Source organism: Pungitius pungitius, chromosome 3 (genome assembly GCF_949316345.1).
Source record: "Pungitius pungitius chromosome 3, fPunPun2.1, whole genome shotgun sequence".
Lineage (NCBI taxonomy): Eukaryota > Metazoa > Chordata > Actinopteri > Perciformes > Gasterosteidae > Pungitius > Pungitius pungitius.
The window spans coordinates 4898743-4923887 of record NC_084902.1 but is presented as its reverse complement, the minus strand read 5'-3'; the positions used below and the strand labels follow the sequence as shown (position 1 = coordinate 4923887).

Here is a 25145-nt window from a genome sequence, read left to right as displayed (position 1 = left end):
GCAGCATTTCTTTTGTTGAAGAGAGGCGGTGAGGGGGAGCGGGGTCATTACCTGTAACAGGGGAAGGTGTAAAGTTACCGGGGAAAAGAACGAGATTATTGTAGACGGGTTTAAAAGGTCACGACGGAAGCACAGTGGAGGAACAACAGACAACAAACCTGCTCCATTGTGTTTAATTACGAGGTTAGAATTGCTGTTTACTGCGACAAACACAAACACTTTCTCATTGAGTTGTGTGAAAGTGGCGGGTCGATCCGCTTTCTGAATGTAGAAGATCTGTAACAGCAGAAATACGGGCGTTGCACGCTTTCACCTGGTTAATGGTCTAAGAAATGACCCATTGATTATTTTTTTTTAACCATTTAGTAACTGCTTGCAGAGGGAATCCAGCTTATATTGCACTAATGGGAATCTGTGGCAGATAAAGCTTCAGTGCGGCTCCTGCTCTCCCAATCAGCTTCATACGAGAAGGTCCAAATGTCCCTGTGTGTGCATCCCCCCCCCCCCGTCACACCTCACAGATCAATAGAGGTTTTTCCGTCGTTCATCCTGCTCTCTGCTTCTTTTTCTGGCAGCTCCCATCGAGGCGGTTCAGGTTCGTGTCGTGGAATGGCCTGGAGCAGTGTGATGTCACGGGTGACCAGCTGACCTGCCCCAGGGTCCGAGAAGGTCTGAATCAGAGTAAATCACTTTTGCTATCACTGAATTTTGGTTCACAAAGTGTAGTGTTTTTTGAGGGTTGTGGAGTAAAACAAGCATTCATTTGATAGTTGGACTTGATGCTGCAGCGAGTGGCATCACTGAATCTCCACTGATAACTGTTGAAACTGCAATACTCATTAGATAATAACACAGAAGATAATAACACAGCCATTGTAATGACGCTTTTATTTTTTTGCCAATGTCATCATGACAGGGCCTTCAGAAGAGGAGCTGTTTCTAAGAGAGGGGGATTACATCTGTTTGGAGAGAGGGAGGCGAAGCAGGAGGAGAGAGGAGGAAGGACAGAGATGGGAGGATAGACTGCAAGAGAATTGGGAAAACTGCCTGGTAAGTCCGCAGTCATTGTTTGTCCACAACGACAATCGAGTTGAACGGGTGAAACTACAGAGACAAGAGTGAGAGGAAGAGCTGGACTGCCTCACAAACCAGGCATGGATCCTCTCTGTGTCTGGAAAGCCAGCACAAATGCAAAGGACACCATTTGGCAGGGAAATGGGAAGCAGTTTGTGGAAGGTAGAGGTCGATTGGTGGAAACAATGGTTTCCAAAGGACGAGGGGGGGGGGGGGGGGGGAGTCAGCAAGGGGGCCCAGCACAACAACCGAGCAGGCGACAGAATGAATGCTGGGAGTTGGCGGGCGTTGTGACGGAGGCAGAGAGACAAGAACTCTCACGGTTTCATTTCCCGGCGCGTCTCTTCTCAGGAGTTAAATCTGTCCTACCAGGACTTGGGGGACCCCTTCCAGCAAGAGAATTTCCTGCGGATCCTCCGTCGGTTGATCCGGGTGGAGAAACTACAACTGGTGGACAACTCCCTCGCCAACCTGAGTTCCGTGCTGCTGCCACGGTACGCAACCACGCTACCCAAGATGCACCGCGCCTCCCCCCCCGGCTTCCTCTGCTGCAGTCGAAAGCTTCTCCTTCATCCAATTAAAATGTCCCTGTGTGCATCAACCCGTTAGGTTAAAAACGTCATGGAAAGAAAAGTTTAGATATGTTAGGTGAAATAAAACGTCGTTGATTTAAATGAATGTTGCGTGCTTCCTGTGGCCAGGTGCAGGATGCTCAACCTGCACCGCAACCACCTGGCGTGTCTGCGTCAGCTGCCAAAGCTCCCGGCGGTGGAGCACCTGTGTCTGTCCGAGAACGCCGTCGGCTCCCTGGGAGGTCTGGCGGCCCTGAGGAACGGCCCGCTCCGCTCCCTGAACCTGACCCGCAACCCGGTGACCTTCACCCGGGACTACCGTGCGCGGTGAGGGGGGGGGGGGCGGGAAGGAAGGACGGGGCGGCGTCACAGCGAGGGACGAGAAATGTTTTTTTTTTTTTAAGTTCTCTCCTTCTGCTTCTGTCGTTGTACAGCGTCTTCCTCTGTTTGCCAAAGCTTGAGGTCCTGGATGGAATCCCCAAACTGCCAGAAGACTCTCGACCCACCAGACTACAGTTCCCAGAAAGCACCAGGATGTGCAACATTTTATGACCCTCTCAGTCGGCTGAAGCGCTGGTCAACAAAGCGAGGTCAAGCTGTTGATATGCTCCAAAGCAATGCAAAAATACGTTTTATACACATCTGTCTTTTTATCATTATTAAGACCTTTGTAATCGTAATCTTTTTACACATCATATCTACATGTTTTGATAATAAATAGAAAATACCATGAATCCTCTCAGTGGTGTTTTTCCTCCATTCTGGCTGCAGCACAGAGACCAAACTTGCTCTTTGATTGAGGAATAATCTGATTGGCTCATGACTCATCTCCAGCAGTCTCTCAGGACTCTGCTGAGTCAACACACTCTCACTCCTCCATCTGCTTCGGACCCAACGTACATAGGGGATGTTTTCTGCTTTGATGCGATGGTCCTGCAGAGCAGAGACGCATCACACAGATCTATAATGTAGATTATTTTACAGAGTCAATAGTTTCTAACCACTTTTATCCTTTATAGCGTTCATGAATACAAGAGGACTAACAGGACATCCGCTATCAAGGCTTATCAAACATTCAGAGGTCCAGAATCCCTTTGGATAATGGCCTTGTGTGTCCTTTGACTGACTGCAATGACCCATGAGCTGCATGTCTGACACACACACACACACACACACACAAAAGAGATGCTCACTCTTGACCTCCCTGTTAAATTTCGTGTTGCGGCACACACCAGGCGGGTTGGATTATCGGACATCGTCTTCTGATGCACATCACAGACAGAGAGAGAGAGAGAGAGAGAGAGAGAACAAAAATAACAAAACAACAACGAGAATACGCCCCTTGCTGGTGACAGTGTGACACTACAACGTGCCAAGTAAATAAAAAATGAGCTGATTCGACTCTATTTTCGACTTTGTTCTCCACCGACACAAGAACAGGGCCCGGCCCTTCCTATAGGCCCCCAGGGCGACCACCGCAGGAGTGTGAAAATGAATATAATAATATCTCAAAGAACCATTTTATATCCCAATAAACCATGTAAAAAACATGTAGAACCATCCAATTGATCAAATGGTTCTTAAGAAGGTGACAGTTCTTCGTAGAACCTAGAGCCTTTTAAGATTTAAGAACCTCAATTTTTTTTTAAACACTTGGAAAATACAGATATTAAACTGTAAGAGACGTTTAATGATCGTTTAGTTTTGTTTCACCTTCCACAACGTGGGGGCATAGTATAAACCCCGCTGTGCACTTCCTCTCCTGGTCCGGCTCGGGTGACTGTGCTTCGTCGGGTGACACACACACACACACACACACAGTATGCAGATTTCTCTCTAACAAGCACACAGCCAGGCACAGACTGCTAGTTTGATGCCTCATTGGGATTCGTTTCAGTGTGGCCGATTGTTTGTGAGATTGCGTGTTATATTTGTGTGTGTGTGTGTTGGAGATGGAACTTCAGTGTGCAGCTGATGTGCGAGGGATCATTACTGCTGCAGAGACGGTATAATGAGCTCTCTGGATCAGCACAAAGAAAAGCTGCTCGTCTACTGTTATTTTTTGGAGATGTCATCGCTTATCTCTGCTGCACATTTTGAGGCTCTGATCTCTCCTGCTATGGCACAAAAAAAAAAAATCGCAGAGCAGTTTGGGTTAATTTTCCCCATAAAGTGGGCGGCTCAAACAGCCCACAGCTTCAGCTTTCAAGTAAAGGCTGCGCTGGTGTTAAACGGAAGATGTGTGAATTGGCCTCAAGATACTCGGGCTGGAGGCCCGGACGTGTTCAAATGAGTCATGCCGGGTAATTCACCCGCAAAGGGATGACTGGGAGAGAGAGAGAGAGAGAGAGAGAGAGAGGGGGGGGGGGGGGAATGTGGAGGAATTATTTCTCTAGTCACTGTAAAGGGAAAAAGTCCAAAATAGCCTGCCTCTCCCTGTGGCCGGCTATTAGCACAGTAATGAGACACCTGTTCCTCTCGCACTCCTCCAGCACGCCACAGACCCCCCCGGGAAACGCACTGTAGCAGAGGGATGATGATGATGATCACGATGGAGGGGGCGGAAAGAGCGAGGGAGGAGACGGAGAGAAAGCAGGAAGGATGAGAGGAGAAGACGATTTGATGGAGACCGGGTGCCAGGGACGTATGGTTTTTATTACAGGCTGCTCGGCTCACTCACTCAACCCGCCTCTCGGTGGATTTGTCATTTCATCCCAATTTGTCGGTTCGTTTCCCACGTGAGCGAGTTTACAGACAATGGTCTCACCTCGCTGGAGGGTAAAGAACGGAAAGGGAGAGGATTCAGACTTGGGACGATGGCGGCCTGCAGTGAACACGTGACCAACAGAGCAGCCAGGACACAATGAATTTTTGTATGTGTATATATATATATATATATATAAAATAAATATTCCCCATTGTGCTTGATACAAATGTATGATAATCTTGACTCTGATACGATAAGAGGCCTCGTCGACTGCAGACCCAAATATAGCGAACTGAACATGGGTCTGAAGACAAACAGGGTAAAATATTTGTAAATATACATAGATCTATATAATGTTTATAAAAGAGCATTAACTGTGTTGTATCTGATAATATTGAATCAATCTTAATTCAAACTAAGCTATTCTGCTGTTATAGAAAATCAATTGAATGGACTATTTCTTAAATTTCATTTTAAAAGTGGAAGATGGTGATGGAGAAAAAAACACTAGTGGTTACACCTAACAAATACCTTGCTGTCATAGTATTAACCTCATGTGCATGTTCAGGTAGATTCCCCCTTTCACAATATAGAGCGAATACTGGCAACTTCAAATTACATCACAACAAATCCTTTGACATCTTTATTCCACAGACTCCATTTAGCTGGCACTCGAGGTTTAATGCAATCAAAATCCCACTTTATGTATCAAATATAACTAGTGGGAAAATTGAAAACTTAGTCAGTATTTTCTTTGCTATACATTGCACAGTAGAAAAAAGATTTGGCAGGAAACCGCATTATATTTGTGAGTTGTGTTCACAACAGCAGTCGACATTAAACCTCTATTTAAGGCTACGCTGATGCAACTTGCACACCCTCATCTCTCCTGTCCTATTAAAAATGTTTTTTTCCCCCCAATGTAAAATGACCAAGAGCTATATTGTGTTTCCAAGAACAGAAAAGCAAGGGTCAGTGTGACACTTTCAGCACACGACGGCTTCACCAGAAACGTCTCTTTGACTGGCGACATCCAGTGAAATTACTCCCATGATTGCTTCAGATAGCCGGTAAAAGCCGTGATGACACAAACTAGTTCAGTCGGGGGAAAAAGAAAAATGAGCTGCGTTTCTTTTTTCCTTACGATTGTCAAAATAAATAACAGAAACGACTGGATCGATTGGAATGCAAGATTAAAAGTTGAGCTCTATAAAGTATACAGCTGTTTGCATAAAGATGCAACATATATTGCATACATATAAAAAGGCCTGAACATGAGGAGATCAGAATAACATAACTTATCTTTGCTTTCCTTACACACACACACACACACACACACACACTGAAATGGTAGAAAAACATTCTCTGTCTTACTGCTCTTAAAAAATAAAAATAAAAAACTGAACCAGGCAATCAGGTAGACAGAAATGCATGTGAACAAACGGAGAAAAAAAAAATACAGTACACATCCGCCCGACAAATTCTGTCCGTTTCCGCAGCGAAAGAGACTCTGTTCCCTCCCCACAGGGTTCGCAAAGGCATCCTATCTTCTGGAAATAAAATCCCAATTTTCCTGACTGGAATTCTGAAAGGATGGCTGGTTTTATTCCTTCAGGGGAAACCAGGGAAAGAAAGACGCGACCAAACGCACCGCGAATGGTCGCGGTCCGCGTCCGTCCTACATCTCCGCCCTCCGGTTGGTTCCCTTGTCTCGACCCGCCTCGTCCGCCTCCATCTCCTCGTCTTCCTCTTCGTAGTTCTCTTCCTGGTTGTTCTCTGCCTCGTTGTTGTGACGGGGCTCCTGTCTCGGACCCTCCTGCGTTTTTACGTCGGCCTGGAGCACGTCACAAGCAGACAATAAGAACCTTTTCATCATGTCCCATTTATCACGTTAGGAGCAAAGTATACCTTTCATAAAAGGCTTTTATTCTTTTGTAAATAAACACAGAGTTCAAGAAACAGACCGAGTTTGCTGCAGTGGTTGAATAACGCTGAATGAGGAATAAGCGCGAATGGGAACAAATTCCAGAGAAACATAATGTAATTGTTTCCATCCCAGCAGGTTAAAAGAAGCGAGTGGGCTGAGGACCTTGCAGTGTTCCTGGCTGAAAATATTACATATATATAAATAAAACTCACTCAGCAGGGATTAGGGATACATCAGTTGGGCTGGTGATCATCATTAATCTTGTATATTACTCCTATATATCATAAATATCAAGATCGAACCAGCGGTTGTCAAAAATCATGCAGACAAGTAAATACTTGAGTCATAAAAAATTTTGGGCTTTTAAATTTAAAAGAATTCCTCTCTTCTATTTGTATGAAATAAGCCAAGCCCGGCTGGTGACCCGAAACGCTCGTCTCGATATCTGATCTCCCTCATTCCACCTGGACGTGGGAGGCAAGGAGAGGTTCAACTTACAGAGACAACACACACACACACACACACACGTACACACACGCTTATCCAGTTTGGGATGAGGAAATAAAACTCACTGATAGCTAAACATCCTCTGACTTTGGTTCCCAGAAGAATAACCCACCTGTTCTATAATCTCCTCGTTATAGGGATCCTCTCCTTCCTCCACCACCTCCTCCTCCTCCTTCTCTCTCCTTTGTCCAGCGGCTATGTCCTCCTGGACCTTCAGGACACCAAGAATGAGAAGAGAGAATTACACACAAAAAAACAGCCTCGTCACGCCTCGTCACATGTACGCAGTGTCACGTACGTCGTCCTCTCCTCCCTCCTGGTACTGGTCATCCAGCGTGTCTTCTTGCTGATCGGGGTTTCCGGCCATCTGAGCATACAAACGTTGTTTAAAGACTGCCTGAAGATCATTTATTTCATCTCTTTTTTTTTATCTCTTCTCCCGTGTCTCTCTCATCATGCGTGTTTCCACGCCGACCACCTCGCTCACCACTAGTTCCTCCTCCACGGCAGGTCGTTCGGGCCTTGAGTGGGCGTCTTTGTGCTGGGCTGGTGCCACCGGCTCCTCTTCCTCCTCCTCCACCGGCTCCTCCTCCTCCTCCTCCTCCTTCTCCACCTGTGCGACCCTGTGCTGCGGCCGATCGTCCTCGGCCTCCTCAAACTCGTCCTCTCCCTGGTTGTTGGGGTCGTCCTCAGGGTCCAGCTCTCCAGCCCCCTGCAGAAAGTAAAAGGACACCGAAATCAAAGTAAACAAGAGGTGCAATAGTATTGGTAATAGTGTGTTAATATTAGCTCAAGATATGGTGCAAGTTAGGACAAAAAGCATGCAAGGAGGCAGAAGTGAGGAGGATTCATGACTGAAAATGTTGGCGGATCCAACTGACTTTGCAGTTACTGCACTCTAATGATGCTGGTTGGTATTCAGAAGCTTTAACAGCTCACTGCAGTGTCGGGGAAGTGGAAGATGGATAGTGGAAGATGGATAGTGGGGAGAAGAGCGCCGGGGGACGAAAGCGCCGATTCGCTGACGGACGGACGGATGGCCGAATGGGCGTGTGGGTCACATGATGCACTGGTGTGGAGCGTGAAAGGACGTCGAGTTGGTGAGCTAACAGACGGACGGGCACACGGTCACCTGCTTGTGTGGCGGCACTCTGTGATCCTCCTCTTGATTCTCCTCCTCCATCACGTGAGCGTCTGTTAACGGAACAGAAATAATTCCCCCCCCGTGAGCACATTTCATAATGATGCACAGTATTCTAAAGTATCAGACTGGGTTTTATTTTACCGGTGTACTTCTCATCTCACCTTCTTCATCGCCAGCGTGCCGGTCCTCTTCTCCTTGAACAATATCATTGTCCATATTCTCATACTCGGCCCTTTTCCTGATGACAGCAAACACAGGACGGGCCGATTAGAGCGAACGCGCTACCAGCTTCATCTGAACATTGATATTAACGTTGCTTTTTGGGCGGCGTTCTTTCGAGTTATTGAAAGACACAGAATGTCATTTGGTGAAACTGTATTGCGTTTCTGCACATACACATGAAAAATGGGTCTGTCCGCCCCCCAAAACAGTGAATTGTAACTTTCAGTCTGCAAGAGGTCTATCCATGCAAGGCTAGTCTCGTTAAGATAGTAAATGGAGCAATCTCCTTCTGCACCATTTGATCCGATCTGATATCTGACCTTTGGTGCTCGTCTCTCAGCAGCTGCTCCCGCCGGTCGGCCTCGCGGTGCTGCTGCTGCTCCCGCTCCTCTTCTTGCCTCAGCCTCTGCTCCCTCTCCTTCACCACCTTGTCCCTCTGGACCTTCAGGGCCTCCTGGTGCACCTGCATCTGCCTGCGCTCCTCGGACCTCTGAGCCTCCAGCCGCTGCTGCTCCTGCTGCTGCTCGTAGGCCGACTTCACCCGCTCCACCTGGGCGTCCGGCTCCTGCTCCCCCGGGTGGGGGCCCTTTTTGAGAAAACAAATAAATGCAAAATACCGCCATGTAGAGAAAGAATAAAGAAGCTAATTTGAGAAATGAATGCGAAGACAAGGTATAATTCATCCTTTGGGAAATTTTAATAGATGAAAATTATAGCGTAAAAACAATGAACACATAACGAGCAAGATGCCATTTAACCAAGACGTAAATAACTGAGGAAATGTTGTAATTAGTTTAAATTCCTCCGGGATTCAGGAGAACACTTCAATTTGAGCAGAAGATGCATACCCGGTATAACAAGAACACACCGTTTGTGTTTTTAGTTTAAACCACAACGCCTGTATTCCAGTCACTTTCCATTAGTAACAAAGACATAGAAAATCAAAGGCAGTTCAAGGCCTTTCTTTTTAACCCTGTTTGGATTTAAGTTAGTAGTCTGCCCCAGTTCTAACCGGTTGGGGCTGGCGTCTCTGTCGGTCCAGTGCGTTCTCATCCGGCTGTTCCGGTTCTTCCTCCTCCTCCTCTTCCTCCTCCTGCCGTTCGTCCTGCGGTTGGTCCGGATCCTCCTCCAGCTTCTGAGGCTGTCCTGCTTGAGCCATCTCCTCCTCTGCCAGCTCCCTCCTCCTCTCAGCCTCGCCCTCCTCCTCGCGGTCGGACACAGTCTGCTGGGATGCGGTGGGGTGGGTCTTGCTCTCGTCCTCGGCAGGCATCACCTCCTCTTGATGGGCCAACTGAGCAACAAGAGAAATGGTAATCAGATGGGCGTGTTTTGCCATTTGGGTTGATCACTGTAAATAAATAATAACATGGATCCCACATTACCCTGGACTCCGTGTCATGGTGGAGCCGAGGATCGTTCTCTTGCGCATGTTCCAGGTTTGTGGCCTTTTGGGCTTCGTGAATATGGGACTCTGGTGCTGTGGCGGCTGCTTGTGGCCGCTGGGGGGCGGGGTTTTGTTCTGGCGGTCTCAGATTTGGCGCCCTGTTCAGGGACTCCCTCATCTTCTTGTATTCCTCCAACTGCGCCTAAAGGGATGAAAATGATTTTAACACAAACCCGTTTTAAGGTTTTGCAACAACCTCAAATTAGCAAAATAAAAGTGATAAAATACAGAAAGATCTATAACATGATTTAGCCACCTATGCATCGGGAAAAAAGAATGTATACATTTTGACATGATTTCCAGTTCCCATTAAAGGACACCATCCTTCAGACAGAGACCAGAGGGTTACATTTAGAATAAATCTTGCTCACTACCCCCCCTCTCTCTTTCTCCTGCTCCACTCACTCTACGATGTCTTTCTGGCTGATTGACTTGAACGTGCTTTCCGTGTACTGCCCTGACAGCGCTAAATAAAACAAACCCCTGGAGTGATAGAAAGAGTTAAGTGTGTGTGTGTGTGTGTGTGTGTGTGTCCAACCAGACGCACTGATGGAAAGCAGGACAGGCTTTAAAATAAATTAGCAAAATGCAGACAGACAGAAAAAGAGAGAGAGAGAGGAAAAGAGAGGACAGCGAGTGAGTATCCATCAGTGCAGAGCGAGAGGAGGAAAGCATCGCAAACAAATGAGCAGAGCATATTCAATAAACCATTCAGGCATTTCAAAGGTCGATCTTGGGGCGAAACAGCAAAAATCGTATCTAATTACCCCAAAAAACAAGCGAAAAAATATTTTTTTCTGCCCTACTGGGGATTAGACTGTCAGCTAAAATGATCAATTAGATCTTTTATTAGGAAGGTCAAAGCTAAAGGTCGAAGGCAGGCTTTGATCAGCTCATTCGGATTATTGACAAACCGTACAGCAGAAGCACCGTCCGTGCTCCTCACCTGTCCGTTTCGCTCCACTGGCCCCGCCCATGTCTCTGTAGCTTCACCGCTAACATTCTATATGTCAATATCTCACCTAGGGCCTTTGATTTTCGCCAGCCAATAACATTCGCAACACTTGATGGGACCAAAGCTATGCGCGGAACAACAGACTTGCGATTACGCAGCAATCCAGCATTAATCAGCTGCTGTGTTCAGCGACTGGAACAAACAACAACAAGGAGGCTCCTTAACAACCGCTCAGCCGTCCTACCTGAGCTGCAGCCAGCGCACTCTTGTGGTCTTCCAGTGTCAGTGCGAGCTGGCTGTGGGACGTCTTCAGGTCCTGATGCTGAACCTGGACAAACAAGTGCAACCAAAAAAGATCAGACAAACCTCTACATGCCCAAAATATTTGATTTTAAAGAAAAAATGTAAGATATGACACGTATTTATTTCAGAGCAAAAAGCACACACTGTATGAAGAGGTTTACTCACGTGCTCGTCCTGCAGCTGTATGTGAATGTCATGGTGGGCTTTCCTCAGCTGCTTATTTTCCTCTCTCAGGTTGTATACATTATCTTCCATCACAAACAGAAAACACATGAATGGAAAGCATGCAACTCAACAGGAAGCACAGGAAGGAAGAATTCTTACTTCAAAACATTTGCAAAAATAATGTAAGCCATGTGTTTTTTGTTTCTTTTTTCCCCCTCATGATTATGTTATCAAAACCTGTTTCTTCTGGTCAGTTAATCAATTAATATTCCTTCTAACAGCACTGACCACAGAGTAAATATCTAATTACGTTATGCAAATTGAGCTTAACTTGAGCTAAGTTTAAGGCTTGAAGCGGATGAAATATATATATATCTCTTTTCTTTTTTTAGGTGACAGGTTTAGAGGTTTCCAGAGAGAAAGTTGTATCCAGTAAACCAGTAACAGTTTAGAAAAAAGCCCAATAAAACGCTAACAGCTCATAAAATAAAATATAGACGCATCCCAAAATAAAAAAATAATAATCGTTAATTCCCACTGAAAGGTTTTATACTACCAAACAGTTCATAGAGTCTAAAAATGAGCACTTACACTACGTCAAACAGGCAGTATCCTATAAAAGAAATCCCTAATAATGGCCCCACTACAAAAGGGACACATTGCATTAGTGTGCGGCCGCCGGTACCTTTGAGGTGGGAGATTTCCGCCTCTTTGCCCTGCTGCACTTTCTCGTAGTGCTCTTTGTGTTCGTCGAGCAGCCGGTTGTGGTCCTCGCTCTGGACTTGGTGCTGCTCCTGCAGATCATAAAACTGCTTCTTCAGGTCCTCGTGCTGGTTCTGTGGGAGAAAGGAGACAACTGCCATCACACGATGATACAATAAAGCAGACGTAGATTTAGTCCCAAGGAGAGGGAGGACATAGTGCGCATACCTTTAGCACCTGATGTTGCACTTGTAGGGAGCTGAACCTGTTGCTGGAGTCTTGCTGTTTGAGCGTACAGAGAAAAAAGATATGAACAGCTTTCTTACTCCTGCTGTTGTTGGGGACGGTTTAACTAGTATAGCAGAGGCGGTCCAGCAAAGCACTGAGTCCAAATCAGAAGTTTACACAAGAAACGTGATAGATGAGTGGAAACGTACCTTCTCCTTGTTCAGTGACTGTTGTGTATCAAGTTTGTAAACCTGATAATCTAGAAAACAGAAAAGTTTGACCTTCAACCAGATGGAAAATTATCTTGAATTATCTTGATAAACGTTTTTGATGGAAAAAAGTTATGATGACACAATGGTGGCAATTCATGAGCTTCATTCTGATGCCTTGTAGATTAAAAAAACGCTTGTTCTTTTACACAGCTCAACTACTGGAAGTGATTAAGTCAGAGTTACCCTTATTTCTATTACTTTGCATATTATGTCAAAAGATGACTGAATAATAACCTCACCACTATGCACCATAGTTTACTAAACTGTAGTCTAATATTATTAGAAAGCCTCTTTCAAAAAGGAGATATATTCCTCAAGGGTCAGATGTAAATAGATGATATTTCTCACCTTCTTTGGCCTTTTTGTGCTCCAACCTCTCCTTCTGGAGAGACTTCTCTAACCTGGAGCGGTGCTCGTACACCACTTATGTAAACACATGTATAAACAGATGGAGAGAGGGGGGGGGGGGGGGGACACAAAAGGTGCAGTGTTTAGTCAGTCTGTAACACAATAAGTGTGCCCACAAAAAGGCCGAAACATTCTGCTTCGAGGGACGAGCGGTTTGTTCTAGATGTGGGAGCCAGGTGTGATATTTATTCAACCACGCCGCGACCTCAGGACAGAAGGCTGTGGTATTCCTCACAACGCTGTTGCTCAACAGGTATTTACAAATACTACTGGTTTGGTTCAGCGCCAGTGGCTTAGTTTTGGTAAGTCATTTTGAACCGTTTGATAGATCTAAAAGTCCCCTCAGTAAACAGTAACAGTAAGTATTTACTGATGGTAGTACCTCGGCTAATACCTTCTTGCATTCGCTTGTTATCTGAGATGTTTTCTGGTGATAGCCGAATATCAAATCATCGAAGAAATGCAACGCTTTAACTGTTGCATTAAAAACAGGCAATTCCCTCGTCACAATTAGTCATCGTGGGCAGCGTCCCCACAGTGTGAAATTGTCCTAGGGCGTCGCATTCTGTAACAATATATGTGCCAAGAGACAATTATAGGGACTCCCATTAACGCTTTGGTTGTAAATAATTGCAAATGCATCTTATTTAAAAAATAATAATATATAAAACAGTATAAAAAGGATTGTACAGAGAAATCTGTTCTTTTTGCAGAAGGGAGGGAGAGGGGGGGGGGGGTCTAACTGATGATGTGGCTGTTCCTTCTCCTGAGAGCCAACTCAACAGATTCCAGGATAAACGGTTCGACACACATCTGTGCATTGTAGTCATTCCCTGAGACAGGATGAGACAGGAGAAGGTGAAAAGAGGACAAGAGGGAAAAAAAAGTGGGAACAGTGAAGATTAAAGACAGAAACATCGGGGGAGGAAAAACAGATGACACACACACACACACATATAAAGAAACCAGAAGAGGTCCAAGGGAAAGACACACACACACACACACACACACACACACACAAGGTATCTTAAGGTACAGAAAACTAATCAAAGACAAACGTTCAATTCAAGAGGAAAATCCCAAAAGCTCAACGCGTCTACTGACGGAGTTAAAAAGATTTCCTCTGGTGTTTCCTGCCTGGGAATGTGGTGGCCTCGTCTTCTCAGTGTGGTGAATACTTCCCTCTCTGCCGGCTGTGACCATTTCAAGACAAGCCGCATCCAGCCTCTTCTCAGCGAAAAAAAACCTGGCCTTGATCCCTCCACAGAAGATCGCCACGGACTGCTTTCCAAACATCTGTATGGGTAGTGGATGCAGATGTGTCTATTCTCATTTGACTTCAGTGCCTCACAGTGTTTCTTTTGGCACATCTGTACTATTACATGTTGGAGTTTCTTTTTAAACGGTGACAGAACCTAACTCGTCAACCCTGTAAACACCCAAGCGTTCAATTTTAGGACAAATCTTATTTTCCATGTACGCGTTTCCTTTGAGCCACATCCTACGCAGACACGGTGTCACATTTCATTGTGCTTCATGTAAACCCCAAAGCTCTCCTGTTATGAGTCTATATCAAATGACGCGCGTCTGCAAAGTTTCTTCTAATAAATCAGGGGGAAAAAGGATTCTTGTCATTGAAACAGAAATCAAATATCTTTGTGTCATTACTAACCGACATCAAGCCAGCGTGTAAAAAACATGTACATTTCTTCTGAACTCCCTTTTCAGCAAGCTCGGTAAGACCTGTTGATTATATGTGATTCTGTTTACTTACTGTGTCGTGTTTAACGCACTTTGCAACATTGATTTGGAAAGCGCTCTAGAAATCACATTTGCTCTCTTGATTTTTGTGATGAGGGGCATAATCAGAAGGCATGAGAATAGGGGGGGTTTTATTCTGTACCCTCACCGCAATGAGACGTGCCAAAGACGAGGCCATGTTGTTCTTAGTTCAGGCCACTGGTTGACTAACACACACACACACACACTCTCCAAGGGAGGACAGGGACAAGCAGGGCAGTGGCTACAGTCTAAAAAGGGTCATTTGAATTATTTAAAACCCACTAATCGTTCCACAAGGCTACGTCATAATTTACACTGTTAATGCAGGAACTCACTGTGCCCAAAACACACAAACAACTGCTTCATAAACAATATTGCAGAGAAAGGAGGGTAAATTCAAAAGGATTAAAATAAATATACTCAATAGTATATTACAAGATCACAAACTACGACCTCAAAATGACCGTATTCAATCCAACGCTTCGATACTCAGCATCACACACATAAATATTCAGCTGTACACATCTACATCATCTCCTGCTGGTGCAGTAAAATCTGTACTACAGTACGGACTACTATTCCCTCCAGCCTCCACACGCCCGGCGAGGCGTCTCTTAAGGAGCATCGGCGAGAACAAGGGGCGCTCTGTGTGGTGGTGAACTTCACCGGCCTGCTATACGCCACATGTGCTGATCAAAGAGCCCCCCAGAACACGGCACTGAGGACCGGTGGTCTGGCTCACGCGCGGCAATCCGCTCTACAACTGGGTCAAGCACAGCGCTGGGGCCACAACAGGCGAGCTGATGCAGGAACAGATATCAGGTCACAGTCAAATACACTATTTTAAAGTGTTTTTCTCAGTTTATCTCGCAGTTCAAAGCTCAAAGATGTACTACAATATACATTACGTATTGTATAGATGACATGCATTTGGGAAAACCACATCATGGACTTACAGGCAAAGGGTGAAAAAGGTGAAAGATTTGGAATGTTTAAACCCCATTAACACATTATAGAAAGCAGGAAGTGGTTTGGTTTAATCATTCAAGTTTCATTTCGAGTTAGTGATTGTGAGCGTAGGCAGCAAAACATTTTATCTCATGGATACAAACAACTCGAACTGGTGAGATAAGAGCGCTCGCTGTAATGAACGGCAACAGTTGGTGGTGGTGTACAAAATGTAACACACATTAACACTTATTCAGAGACACAATTATCCCATTTGATCAATGTTTTGCAAATGACATTACAAACAATACTACGTGTGTGTGTGTGTGTGTGTGCGTGCGTGCATGGGGAAGGACGAATGGGAGTTAAATCACAGGGACACATTGGTCAGGGTGCATGAAAAACCACAAAGTGTCAGTTAATCATTTTAAATGACAACTGTGGACTACTCTGAATCAATACAGCTGGTGACCCTCCGGCCCCCCTCGGCCCCCTCCCCCCCTTCAAGCTATGGCCCACCTCTAAATATAGGGCACAAAAAGCAGCAAACAGTCAGCCCTTGGATATCAAGTGGCCCAGGCCTTGTTGTTCACTCAATGAGCCATTGCTTCAGCATGAAAGTACGGGTGTGGTGCACAAGTTGAGATACGCAAGAAATCCACTTCAATTCAAAAGTGACACGTTATCTCGTCGCACGCTTTGCCTACGGATCCACCGGCTTTGTTTAAACGTGAAATCGCAGACATTTGTATTACGCCGACCTGAAAAGCGGCTAAAAGGCGCTGCTACTTGATGCATATCATTGACTAAAGTGGTAGGTTGGTGCTACACAAGTACTGGTTAGGTGGATCAAAGCTGGAAATGAACAGGTCCAGGGTCCGGCCTTAAACCCCTGACACATGATTTGAGTCCCTGATGTGGGCACAGATGGTGTTCTGGATAAATGAAGCCGAGTGGGGGCGAGCTCTCTCCACACAGCAGTTAATATTAACCCGATGGCATGACACAAAACCTCACGTCCTCACAACAGGGAACTACAGCAAACATGTTGAGTCCATTATTATTTAAAATGTGAACGTTGTAGTTTTTAATGTTGGTTTATGTGATAATTTTTCGTGAGTAGATTTAATAACGGGTGACCCGCCAACAAATTTAAAACAAAAAGGACTGGACATTAGAGTTCCAATTTGATTAATTGGAAAGTAGCAGTTTCACCATTGCCACTTATTTGTGTGTAAATGAATGAAATGTAAATGAGCTTAGAATTGAGAACATAATGGCAGCACTCGGCTGGCTGGATAAATGGATAAATGCTGTGTACCACTTTGCAAGCGCTTTGCTTGAGACCAAGGTGACTAGGCCCTCTTGTCCTAGTCTGTTCCCTGGCGCCAGCTGACAGCAGCAGACGTTGTGGATGACCTCATGACTTTGAGGGATACTCATCTGCCTACGGTGGCCCCCCCGGGACACTGCAGCCAGGTGTGTGTTTATGTGTTGCCCGGCCTGTGGGCAGCAGGGAACCGCACATGTAAGTAGCGTGGGGTCTAATTTCAGTCCCGCCGAATTGACTCTCAAGCCCAATCTGCTCGGACCTTGCACAGGACCAGCTGACCTGAGGTCATAGGTCAAATAGGTCAACGCCAGGTAGGTCGGGTCGGTTGTTTACCTTGCAGCTGAGCCGAGAGGGACTCTTGGTGTTGCTGGTACTTCAGGGCCGTCGCCTCGGTCCTCTTGAGCTGTTTGTGCATCTCGTAGGAGATCATCCCCCCGTAGATCATCCCGCAGACCACGGTGAGCAGCAGGAGACACTGGAAGATCCTGCGCTGCCTCCTGGAGCACACCGAGCTCCCCATGTTGGACCCGCGCCCCCCCACCCTCACACACACACACGCGCGCGCACGCACGCACGCACGCACGCACTCCTACGTCTGCTGGTGGAAACTTCCGAAACAGCCTTTTTTACCTCCCGGGTGCAGACACGAAGAACCCCACCTCCTCCTCCTCCTCTCACTCGCCGAGCATTTCCAAACACCAAAAACGATTTAGAATGCGGATTGTGGCGGACGTAGACATTGTTTTAGCACAGCTACATCCACTCGAGACCCCCCCGCCCCCCCACACCTTTATCCCCCACCGCCCGCCTTGCGACTTCAAAGAAGCCGCTCAGATTTCCGCTTCTCTTCGCGTCAAACTCGTTGCTCTGCAGAACGAAGCGGAAGGTCTCGCGCTGCACTCCTTAAAAGACGTGAACTTTTCCGACGCGATTAAAAAAAAAAAAACAGAAGACCCCGTGGGAAAAGTGGAAAACAAGTAAAGTCCGGAACGAGGCCTCCAGGACACCTTTTAACTTCAGTTACGTGTCAGCGGAGCAGCTGCCTGCCATCCGAGCACAACTCTGAAGGGAAGTCCCTCCCCCCCACCCCCAAAAAAAAAAAAATCATACATTTCCCTATTCCCGCCCTCAGAAAAAAGGATTTGATCAATTGGTCGCCGGACAGCTCGATCAAAAAGCAGGGTGCGGGGTTCAGAAGTGTAAACATGCAGAACGCGGTAATAATGGCTGCAGATTAACACAACTGCAGAGACATGAAAAGTAGCAAACGATTTTACATTTACACAGAATTATAACCGTGGAAATTATGTTGGAATAAAACACTTATTTTATTAAATAGTTAAAAATTTCAACCATCACCTCCAAAAGATGAATAAACTTTAGAAATGGCTTGGCTGTGATGATTAATACTAATTTATAGACATTTATTTTTGCTCATCTATTTCCCTCTCATCAGAAAAACAGAAAAAAAAGTTGAGTGAGGATATACTGTATATTGTAGTTTATTAAAGCTTTGTACAATATAGATAGTTATTGTCATACATAGCGTGGTTTTACATCAGAACACACATTTGCAATATTACCAATGTACAGTTCAGAATTTTAAGAAAATAAATACATAAGAGCAGTACAGTGTGACCAATAAGTATCTTCTACAGTAAAAATATTCACATACATTTTTTGTCCATGCTTGAAAACTACATCAGACTTGTATAAAAGGAATGGGAAAGCGATCAAAGTATGAATCGTACAATACAAAACTCATTTGCAAAAAATTTTGTTTTTGTATAAAGATGTGACCTTAATTGCATATATTTGCAAATAAATTTCCCTTTTCAATAAACATATTGTCAGAAGAAATCCCCCCCAACATCTACATAAATCCAGATGATTGCATCAGCTGGCTAATAGAAAGCCAGTCCGCTTTGATGGAACTTATACTTTACTGTAATTCTCTAAGAAAACACTGTAGTTTGGACGCTACAAATGGAATTGTATATTTTACTCTTTATTTTAAATGCAAGATGTGAGTCAGCTCTTCCTGTATGCTGGGGAAAGAAAATTGTCTCCTCACCACAATGAGGTAGCAAAAAGTGCAGATCTCTCGTTTAGTTATGCAGCACCACACACACGTTGTGTATTATTTGGTCCAAGATTAACAAGCTGTTAAGTTTTCCTAATGATTTCAGTGAAAGTCCAATGAAGTGCTGGTCATCAAAAGGCATATTTGTTCGGTTTTATTTTTGCTCTGATTTGTTGTCATTAATTGGTTTTCTGTTACTATTTGAACAGTTGCAATGAAGCTAATAAGAATAAAAGAGATATTTTAAAAATAAATATTTGATATTTTCTGCTTTCAGAGTACAACAAATGTGCAAACTAATTTGAATCATTAACAATGTTGCTATTCTTAGATCTAACAAAAAACATCATCATGAAGTAATATATTCTTGATCAAAGAATGGGTTTCAATATTTGGAAAATGTTCCAAAAGCAAAGAGAACACAACTACAGGAAAACAGTAGCAGTTGATCATCGCAATAGCAGAGGCAGATCATACTCAATGAACATAGAAAAACAGCATGTTGATTAAATAAACCACAGGCCATAGTAACAAAATTAACTTATGTTACATTTTTCTATTTAAATTCTTAAATGACACATTGTTCTAAAACTGTATATAAGAAAAAAAGGAGAAAAGACAAACTTGTTTCTCTACAAAAAAAGAAAGATTGAATCAAGAAATCCCAAATCCCTTTGAATTAGAAAATAAGTCATTAGAAACCCATAGAGGCAGGCTTTTGCTATGTGGAGGGAACCCATAAGTCCCATTGCCCATCATGGCCAGGGCGAACAACCCGTGCTGCTACGAAAATATCCGCTGAAAAGAAATGTCCGAAAAAACATAATAATCCTACGTTGAGTTTATGACTAATTCCTGTTAGCCAGTTAACCATCCACAACAACTACCAGTCTATCACTGTGCTCGCATAATCTCTGTACTTTATGGCTCTCCATTACCTTATCAGGTAAGACCCTTACTTACCATAATGTTGCCACCCTGTCCAGCTGTATTTACCTTGTCAGAATGTGTGAGTACAACAGGCACTTCGTTCTGCCATAAAGCTTGCAATGATCCCAAAAGATTATTCCATCCAAAAGAGAATCGAGTAATACCAGTTTTCATAAACAGGACAATATTCCCTTGGAGCTAACTCGACTGCCAGAACAAAGATGGCTCTAAAGTGATACTTTAATGTGACTTAACTTAATCCCCCTGGAATAAAGACAAAGCGCTGACTCTCCTTTTACCATAGAGTCGATCATCTTCACGGCAAAATAAATAAATTAAAGGCGCCTTGGAATTCCCTGCCGGTACCACAACATGGCGGCTGGAACAATGCATATGCCACCATCCGGCGAAGTTGTTCTAAGTGAATCGATCATCCCAGAAGAATAAAAAACAAAATGCTGGTGTCCCTTCAGTGTCCTACAACATCGACAGTTCCACCTCCTCACGCAGCAGAGGCTCCACCTCTGGGACACGGAGTAGTGTGCTGCTTTTAGCCGAGCAGTTCTTCCTGTACATGATGAACTGGGCGGTCACCTGACTAGGTTAAGGCTCAAACGGAAAAACACGGATTTCAGCAATGTTACCTCCCCGAAACAACAAAACAGAGGCAAAAAAGTGTAATAACTGAGTCACCGTTTCCCCATGCAGGTATTATCAGAGGATATGACAGATACGACATCGCGTTATTCAAAGGATACAAAGAAGTCAAGTATGAGGACTCCCAGGCTGCCGATGAGCCAGGCCAGATGTTTGATGATGAAGGTCCGTTTGGAGCCCTTCAGTGCAGGCAGGACCACGATGACGCTGAACCCATAAGTCCCATTGCCCATCATGGCCAGGGCGAACAACAGGTAGGAGGTGCCCTCCGTAGACTGACGCTGGAACTGCAAAGAATGGAGATTGCAGTATTTTATTCATGGACCAATACAGCACGACTTTGTCGACTATCATTCCCTAAAGTGTGTACTGTGCTTTTAGGGTTGAATCATCTCCTGGCGCAAATGTGTAAAAAATAAAACCCACATTTCAGAGAAAAAGGAAAAGTTCTGGGCCTGTAGGTTTACTATAAGATAGGTTTCGGTTTCACTCACAACAAGGGATTTGCTTTCTGTCTACTTGTTCTAAACAGATACAGACAAATCCCTGTGTGTGTATGTATTCTTTTAGGTTTCACCATGCTGGATGACACCAACTTGCCCCCAGGAGTGATATTGAGAAAGAGTTTGAGGCTTTCTGCAAAGGCATGATTCAACATGAGGGAATTCCTGCAGGGCAAATCGGACTTAAATGATTTACAATAGTCAGGGTGCGTGTGCCCAGAGGTTTCTCTCCCACTGGCAGCCTCCTGAGAGAAACCCCCTCCAGTGATCATTATCTGCAGCAGAGACACCATGATGAACACAACAGCACCATTGCCATTGACATCTGGGACATAACATGACACACATTCTATGATGCGCAAACATACAAATCCAACCGCCTTGTCAAAACACACTCACGGTCCTTGTTAATAACTAACAGATATTTACAAGTAAAGTTTCTTTTCAGGATCTCTCGTCATGAGGGAACTGCTCGCATGCAAACCAAAAAATCTGCCCTGAAATCTAGGGCACTTACATTTTTATACAGCTGGGGGAAACGGGAGCTGAGGTAGAATATAGATGCCAGGTACCCACATATATAGCCAGTGACTTCCACCGAGTTCGAGGTAGATGGACTCTTGTGAAGAAGAGGACACAGAGAGAGAGGTGAAGGGGGTAAAATGTTGCAACTACACAAGAAACAAAAGGACAACATTTATTTAAAAAAAAATGGCCTAAATGATTACAAGCATCTTAATCCAACACTTGCACACATAGACAGATGGGTGCAAATATATATATACAGTATATGGCACACAATCTACCTACCTTGGGGTCTAAAGTTGCATTATTTTTTACGATGAGTTTGGGTAAAGCCAGCAGGACTAACGTAGCAGCGCCACACCACGTGAAGCACAGCCACTTCAACACAGGGCTTTCTAGAGCACTCAGACAAACACAAAGCAAAATAACTGACAGTGAAGACACACAAACCCAAACATGAAGTAACACTTCCACAGTGTCTATACCTATTGTGTTACAAGTGCAAAAGGCACCTCACTACAAGTAGACAGCTGCACAGTCTGCATTAAACATCCTTCCATGTTTACCACTTATCAGAGGTAAATAACATTTGGAACGGCATCTGTCACCACTGAAGTTAGCAGGTGTCTGGCTGCTTTTCAATGCAAATAAAAAAATGTATTGAGTCAACAGCAGGAAAGACTTCAGCAGTTTCACGTGTCGGAGCTTACTTCTGCTGGAGCTGTTCTTGATCTTATAGTAGAGAAACTGGGAGATGAGAATTAGGTCAGTGAAGATGTAGAACACCACTGTGACTAGCTAAGAGAAAATGGAGAGAAGGGAAGAAAAAAAAATGAAAAACAAAAATAATACATTTTGCATCATTATATGCTTAGGAGTGGGTGAGTATACAGTCTGAGATGTATTAGATTTGACTACAACTGAGGACTGCCAGAGACTAACCCCACCGAGATGGATGGAGTTCACAGTGCAGACACCAACACACCGAGGAGGAGCGGGCATGTTCGTGTTTACCTGAATGGGGAGCTGGCTGGTGAGGTAACAGCCCGCGAAGCTGGTCAAATCTCCACTAAAGAGGAAGAAAAGAAAGCCGAAAGACATAGCCTCTTCCACTTTACCATTCCGATGGGCCTCATAGACCTGCCTACAGGGGGATTGAGAGATCACAATGAATGAATGAATGAATGAATGAATGAATGGGTGGGTGGATAATATTAAACTAGCACTTCAGCCAGAAAAAAACAACACTACGTGGCTACTTACGGCAGAGTGGACATCAGAAAGCAGAACATGGATACGAGACCGATGACCACGCTGCAGTACTCCCACACGTTGTCCACGCACTCCTCCAACAGGTAGAGGATCCACGGCGTCCCGTTGACGCACACCGGCCGGCCCGGCGCTGGAGCCGTCCAGTTGGCGGCCACGTCCACACTCTTCCCCCCCGGGAACCGAGCGGAGGCCATGGCGGTACGAGAGGACCCGCAACGCAGCTGCAGGGTCTGTCTTCCTCCTCCTCCAGCTGCTCCTCCTCCCCCTCCTCCTCCTCCTCCTGCTGCTCCTGCTGCTCCCAAAGTGTGAGCAACTAAAGCCAAACCCAACGCAAAGAGGCCCAACGCGATGAGTGAGGACTTGTTTTGTCATGTGACTTGTCTGTAAAAGAAACATCAAAAACAGTAAAAAGCTGCATCAAGTAACAATACTGAACATTGGACTGGCAACTGTCGCAACACTTTTAATTCAATTGCATTTCATTCCATTCAATGTTTTGTGACGGTTGCTTGTTTAGGTTTCAGCTTAAGACGCTGTCATTACGGCTAATTTACATAGACTTGAGTGTGAGATGCAAACGCATAAATATGGGATACAAATAAGCTTCCGGTTACCGCTCAAATGACGAAATGGACTCCGTTATACTGCAGAGTGTTTATGGGTCTAAGTAGGTTTTCCCCACGTCTTCGCCAAATTCCGTAAACGACGTGTCTCGCCTTTGAAGAACATTATAGATGAGCTCCTAGCTTAATATTAGCCATCGCCGGTGGAATTTAAGTGACAAGATATCCTGGATGACATTACAACATCCTGTGAGAACTTTCACAATAAAGTCCGCATAGATAGTAGCTTTTACATACCGCTGTGTAAGATGATTCTGTAGAGCATAGATCATGATTTGTTTGTAAATAATATACGATATACGATGCAACTCCATTCAATTCTGCTAACAACGAACAGTTTAGCTTAGCCAAATTCTAAACAGAGATGTAAAGTATGGCAACTACTTTACAACTGAAGTTTTGTCTGGTCTGATGATCATGAAAATTAAAAAAATGTTTTTCTTTAAATAATGTGTTTACCAGCCAAACGCCAAGTGACAAATCCATCGCTTTTATTTTGAAAGCGACATATTACTTTGTCGCGCAGTAAACATTCAATCCGGATTCACTTCCGGTGGACAATGCCTTTTGGAAATAAGCCCCCGCCCCTTTCCCCCTCCCACATGATTCAGCACTGCAACCACCTTCTAGTGTGTGCAAGGGAGTGAAATATTTAGATTATGTAATAGTTTAATATATGCATTGATTTACACTTTTACTCGGCTGCACCTCAAACTACAACAACTGAATAATGTTTTTTCTTTGTTGTTCATTCCTTCATTATCAGAATCGGCTTCATTAGGCTTTTATTTATTTGAAAAATGGCCCTCTGCTGCTATCCCTATCCTCAATAATGATAATAAAATGATAACAATGTTTTCATTACTTTCAGACATGAAGTAGATTTTTAGTTGGGCTTGTAAGCTGACAAATATAATGTTTATTTGATTTAGCCTCCAACAGTCGTCAAATGGCACTCAAGCAAACCTTAAAAAGGATGGCTGAGCGGGAAAAAACAGATTAGGGATAACTTTGTTCTGGAATACAGCCATGAAGCCATTAGGCCTCATTTAGCCCCCCTCAAGTGAGGTACCAGGCTGCATTAAACGACTCCTTGTAAACTCTGAGACATCATATATCGAAATTGAAATAAGAGCACAATCTTTTGAGCGATACGTTTTAATTTCAGCCCAAGCAGAATTACAGCCCCATAAACTAACATCAGAATCAAGTTTATCAGGACTGACTTTGCATTTATTACAGATTTATTTAATAAAAGCATAAAACCTAAAGCCGTGACTTACATCCCTGTGAATTGTTATTCCCATCAGTGTATCAGCAGCTGAGGGAAACCCATGATCTACTTCGAAGGCAGCAGCCCTAACCATGCACCCCCCCCCCCCGACTCCCATCTACCTGTTGAGCGCCGCGCCCTCCTCAACCGCGCGATGGCGCGCTTCTCCAGAAGTGGACGACTGGCACGGATGAAAGGTCTGCTCCGAGGGAGAACTTGACGCGCAGCAGGGGGAATTTGTGCTGCTATGTGCCGCTTCGTTCGAACCGAGGCTCGGACTCACTGAACGCGGCTCTGCGTCCACAACAATCGGCGCGTCCATCGTCCTGCGCGGGGCGGGTAAGCTGTCCCACACTGCGCGAGGGAGGAAACGAGTCTGGCTCCTGTTGTTATTTATTTGTGGTATTTTTGGTGGCGTTTGCACGGCATTCTGTCACTAAAGACTGGCGTGAAAGGCAATGCATGGCACCAGCGTTCCGTGATGTGGGGAAAGTTGTCTGGCTGAGGGGACGCCGTTCGTTCACACCACCGCCCGCGGCGTGCGCGACACATGCGGTGTACTTGTGAAATCTAAATGTGATTTAAA

At 44.8% G+C, this 25145-nt stretch overlaps 4 protein-coding genes across 6 annotated transcripts in view; 2 read left to right on the top strand and 2 right to left on the bottom strand.

Annotated features, from left to right (window-relative positions):
* Positions 1 to 477: 477 nt before the first annotated feature.
* Positions 478 to 2336, top strand: LOC119216059 (uncharacterized). Its single transcript, XM_062561635.1, has 6 exons — positions 478 to 489; positions 576 to 669; positions 917 to 1050; positions 1426 to 1568; positions 1776 to 1973; positions 2081 to 2336. The coding sequence occupies exons 1-6, from the start codon at positions 478 to 480 to the stop codon at positions 2196 to 2198; spliced, it is 699 nt and encodes a 232-aa protein (XP_062417619.1). The 3' UTR covers positions 2199 to 2336.
* Positions 2337 to 4982: 2646 nt separating this feature from the next.
* Positions 4983 to 17455, bottom strand: golim4a (golgi integral membrane protein 4a). Its single transcript, XM_037466662.2, has 16 exons — positions 17027 to 17455; positions 12571 to 12645; positions 12160 to 12209; positions 11951 to 12004; positions 11706 to 11856; positions 11021 to 11103; positions 10797 to 10880; positions 9536 to 9739; positions 9166 to 9444; positions 8474 to 8739; positions 8093 to 8169; positions 7920 to 7981; positions 7275 to 7499; positions 7086 to 7154; positions 6900 to 6998; positions 4983 to 6187 (listed from the first exon to the last, which is right to left on the bottom strand). The coding sequence occupies exons 1-16, from the start codon at positions 17211 to 17213 to the stop codon at positions 6032 to 6034; spliced, it is 2121 nt and encodes a 706-aa protein (XP_037322559.2). The 5' UTR covers positions 17214 to 17455; the 3' UTR covers positions 4983 to 6031.
* A 724-nt stretch (positions 17456 to 18179) lies between these two features.
* On the bottom strand, positions 18180 to 23460 carry LOC119218990 (lysosomal amino acid transporter 1 homolog). Of its 2 annotated transcripts, none has more exons than XM_037473837.2 (8): positions 23278 to 23460; positions 22655 to 23044; positions 22406 to 22535; positions 22102 to 22189; positions 21677 to 21786; positions 21384 to 21485; positions 20465 to 20650; positions 18180 to 20300 (listed from the first exon to the last, which is right to left on the bottom strand). In XM_037473837.2, exons 2-8 carry the CDS (start codon positions 22855 to 22857, stop codon positions 20184 to 20186), a joined length of 936 nt encoding a protein of 311 aa, XP_037329734.2. In that variant the 5' UTR covers positions 22858 to 23044; positions 23278 to 23460; the 3' UTR covers positions 18180 to 20183. The 2 variants fall into 2 exon arrangements, with proteins under 2 accessions (XP_037329734.2, XP_062417089.1); XM_062561105.1 differs by having other exon boundaries at positions 22655 to 22976.
* A 1253-nt stretch (positions 23461 to 24713) lies between these two features.
* veph1 (ventricular zone expressed PH domain-containing 1) overlaps positions 24714 to 25145 on the top strand; it is a 48038-nt gene continuing 47606 nt past the window's right edge. For both annotated transcript variants that reach the window (XM_062561104.1, XM_037465054.2), the window contains exon 1: positions 24714 to 24898. The gene's annotated coding sequence lies outside the window, so the exon portion shown is untranslated. The remainder of the gene's footprint in view (positions 24899 to 25145) is intronic.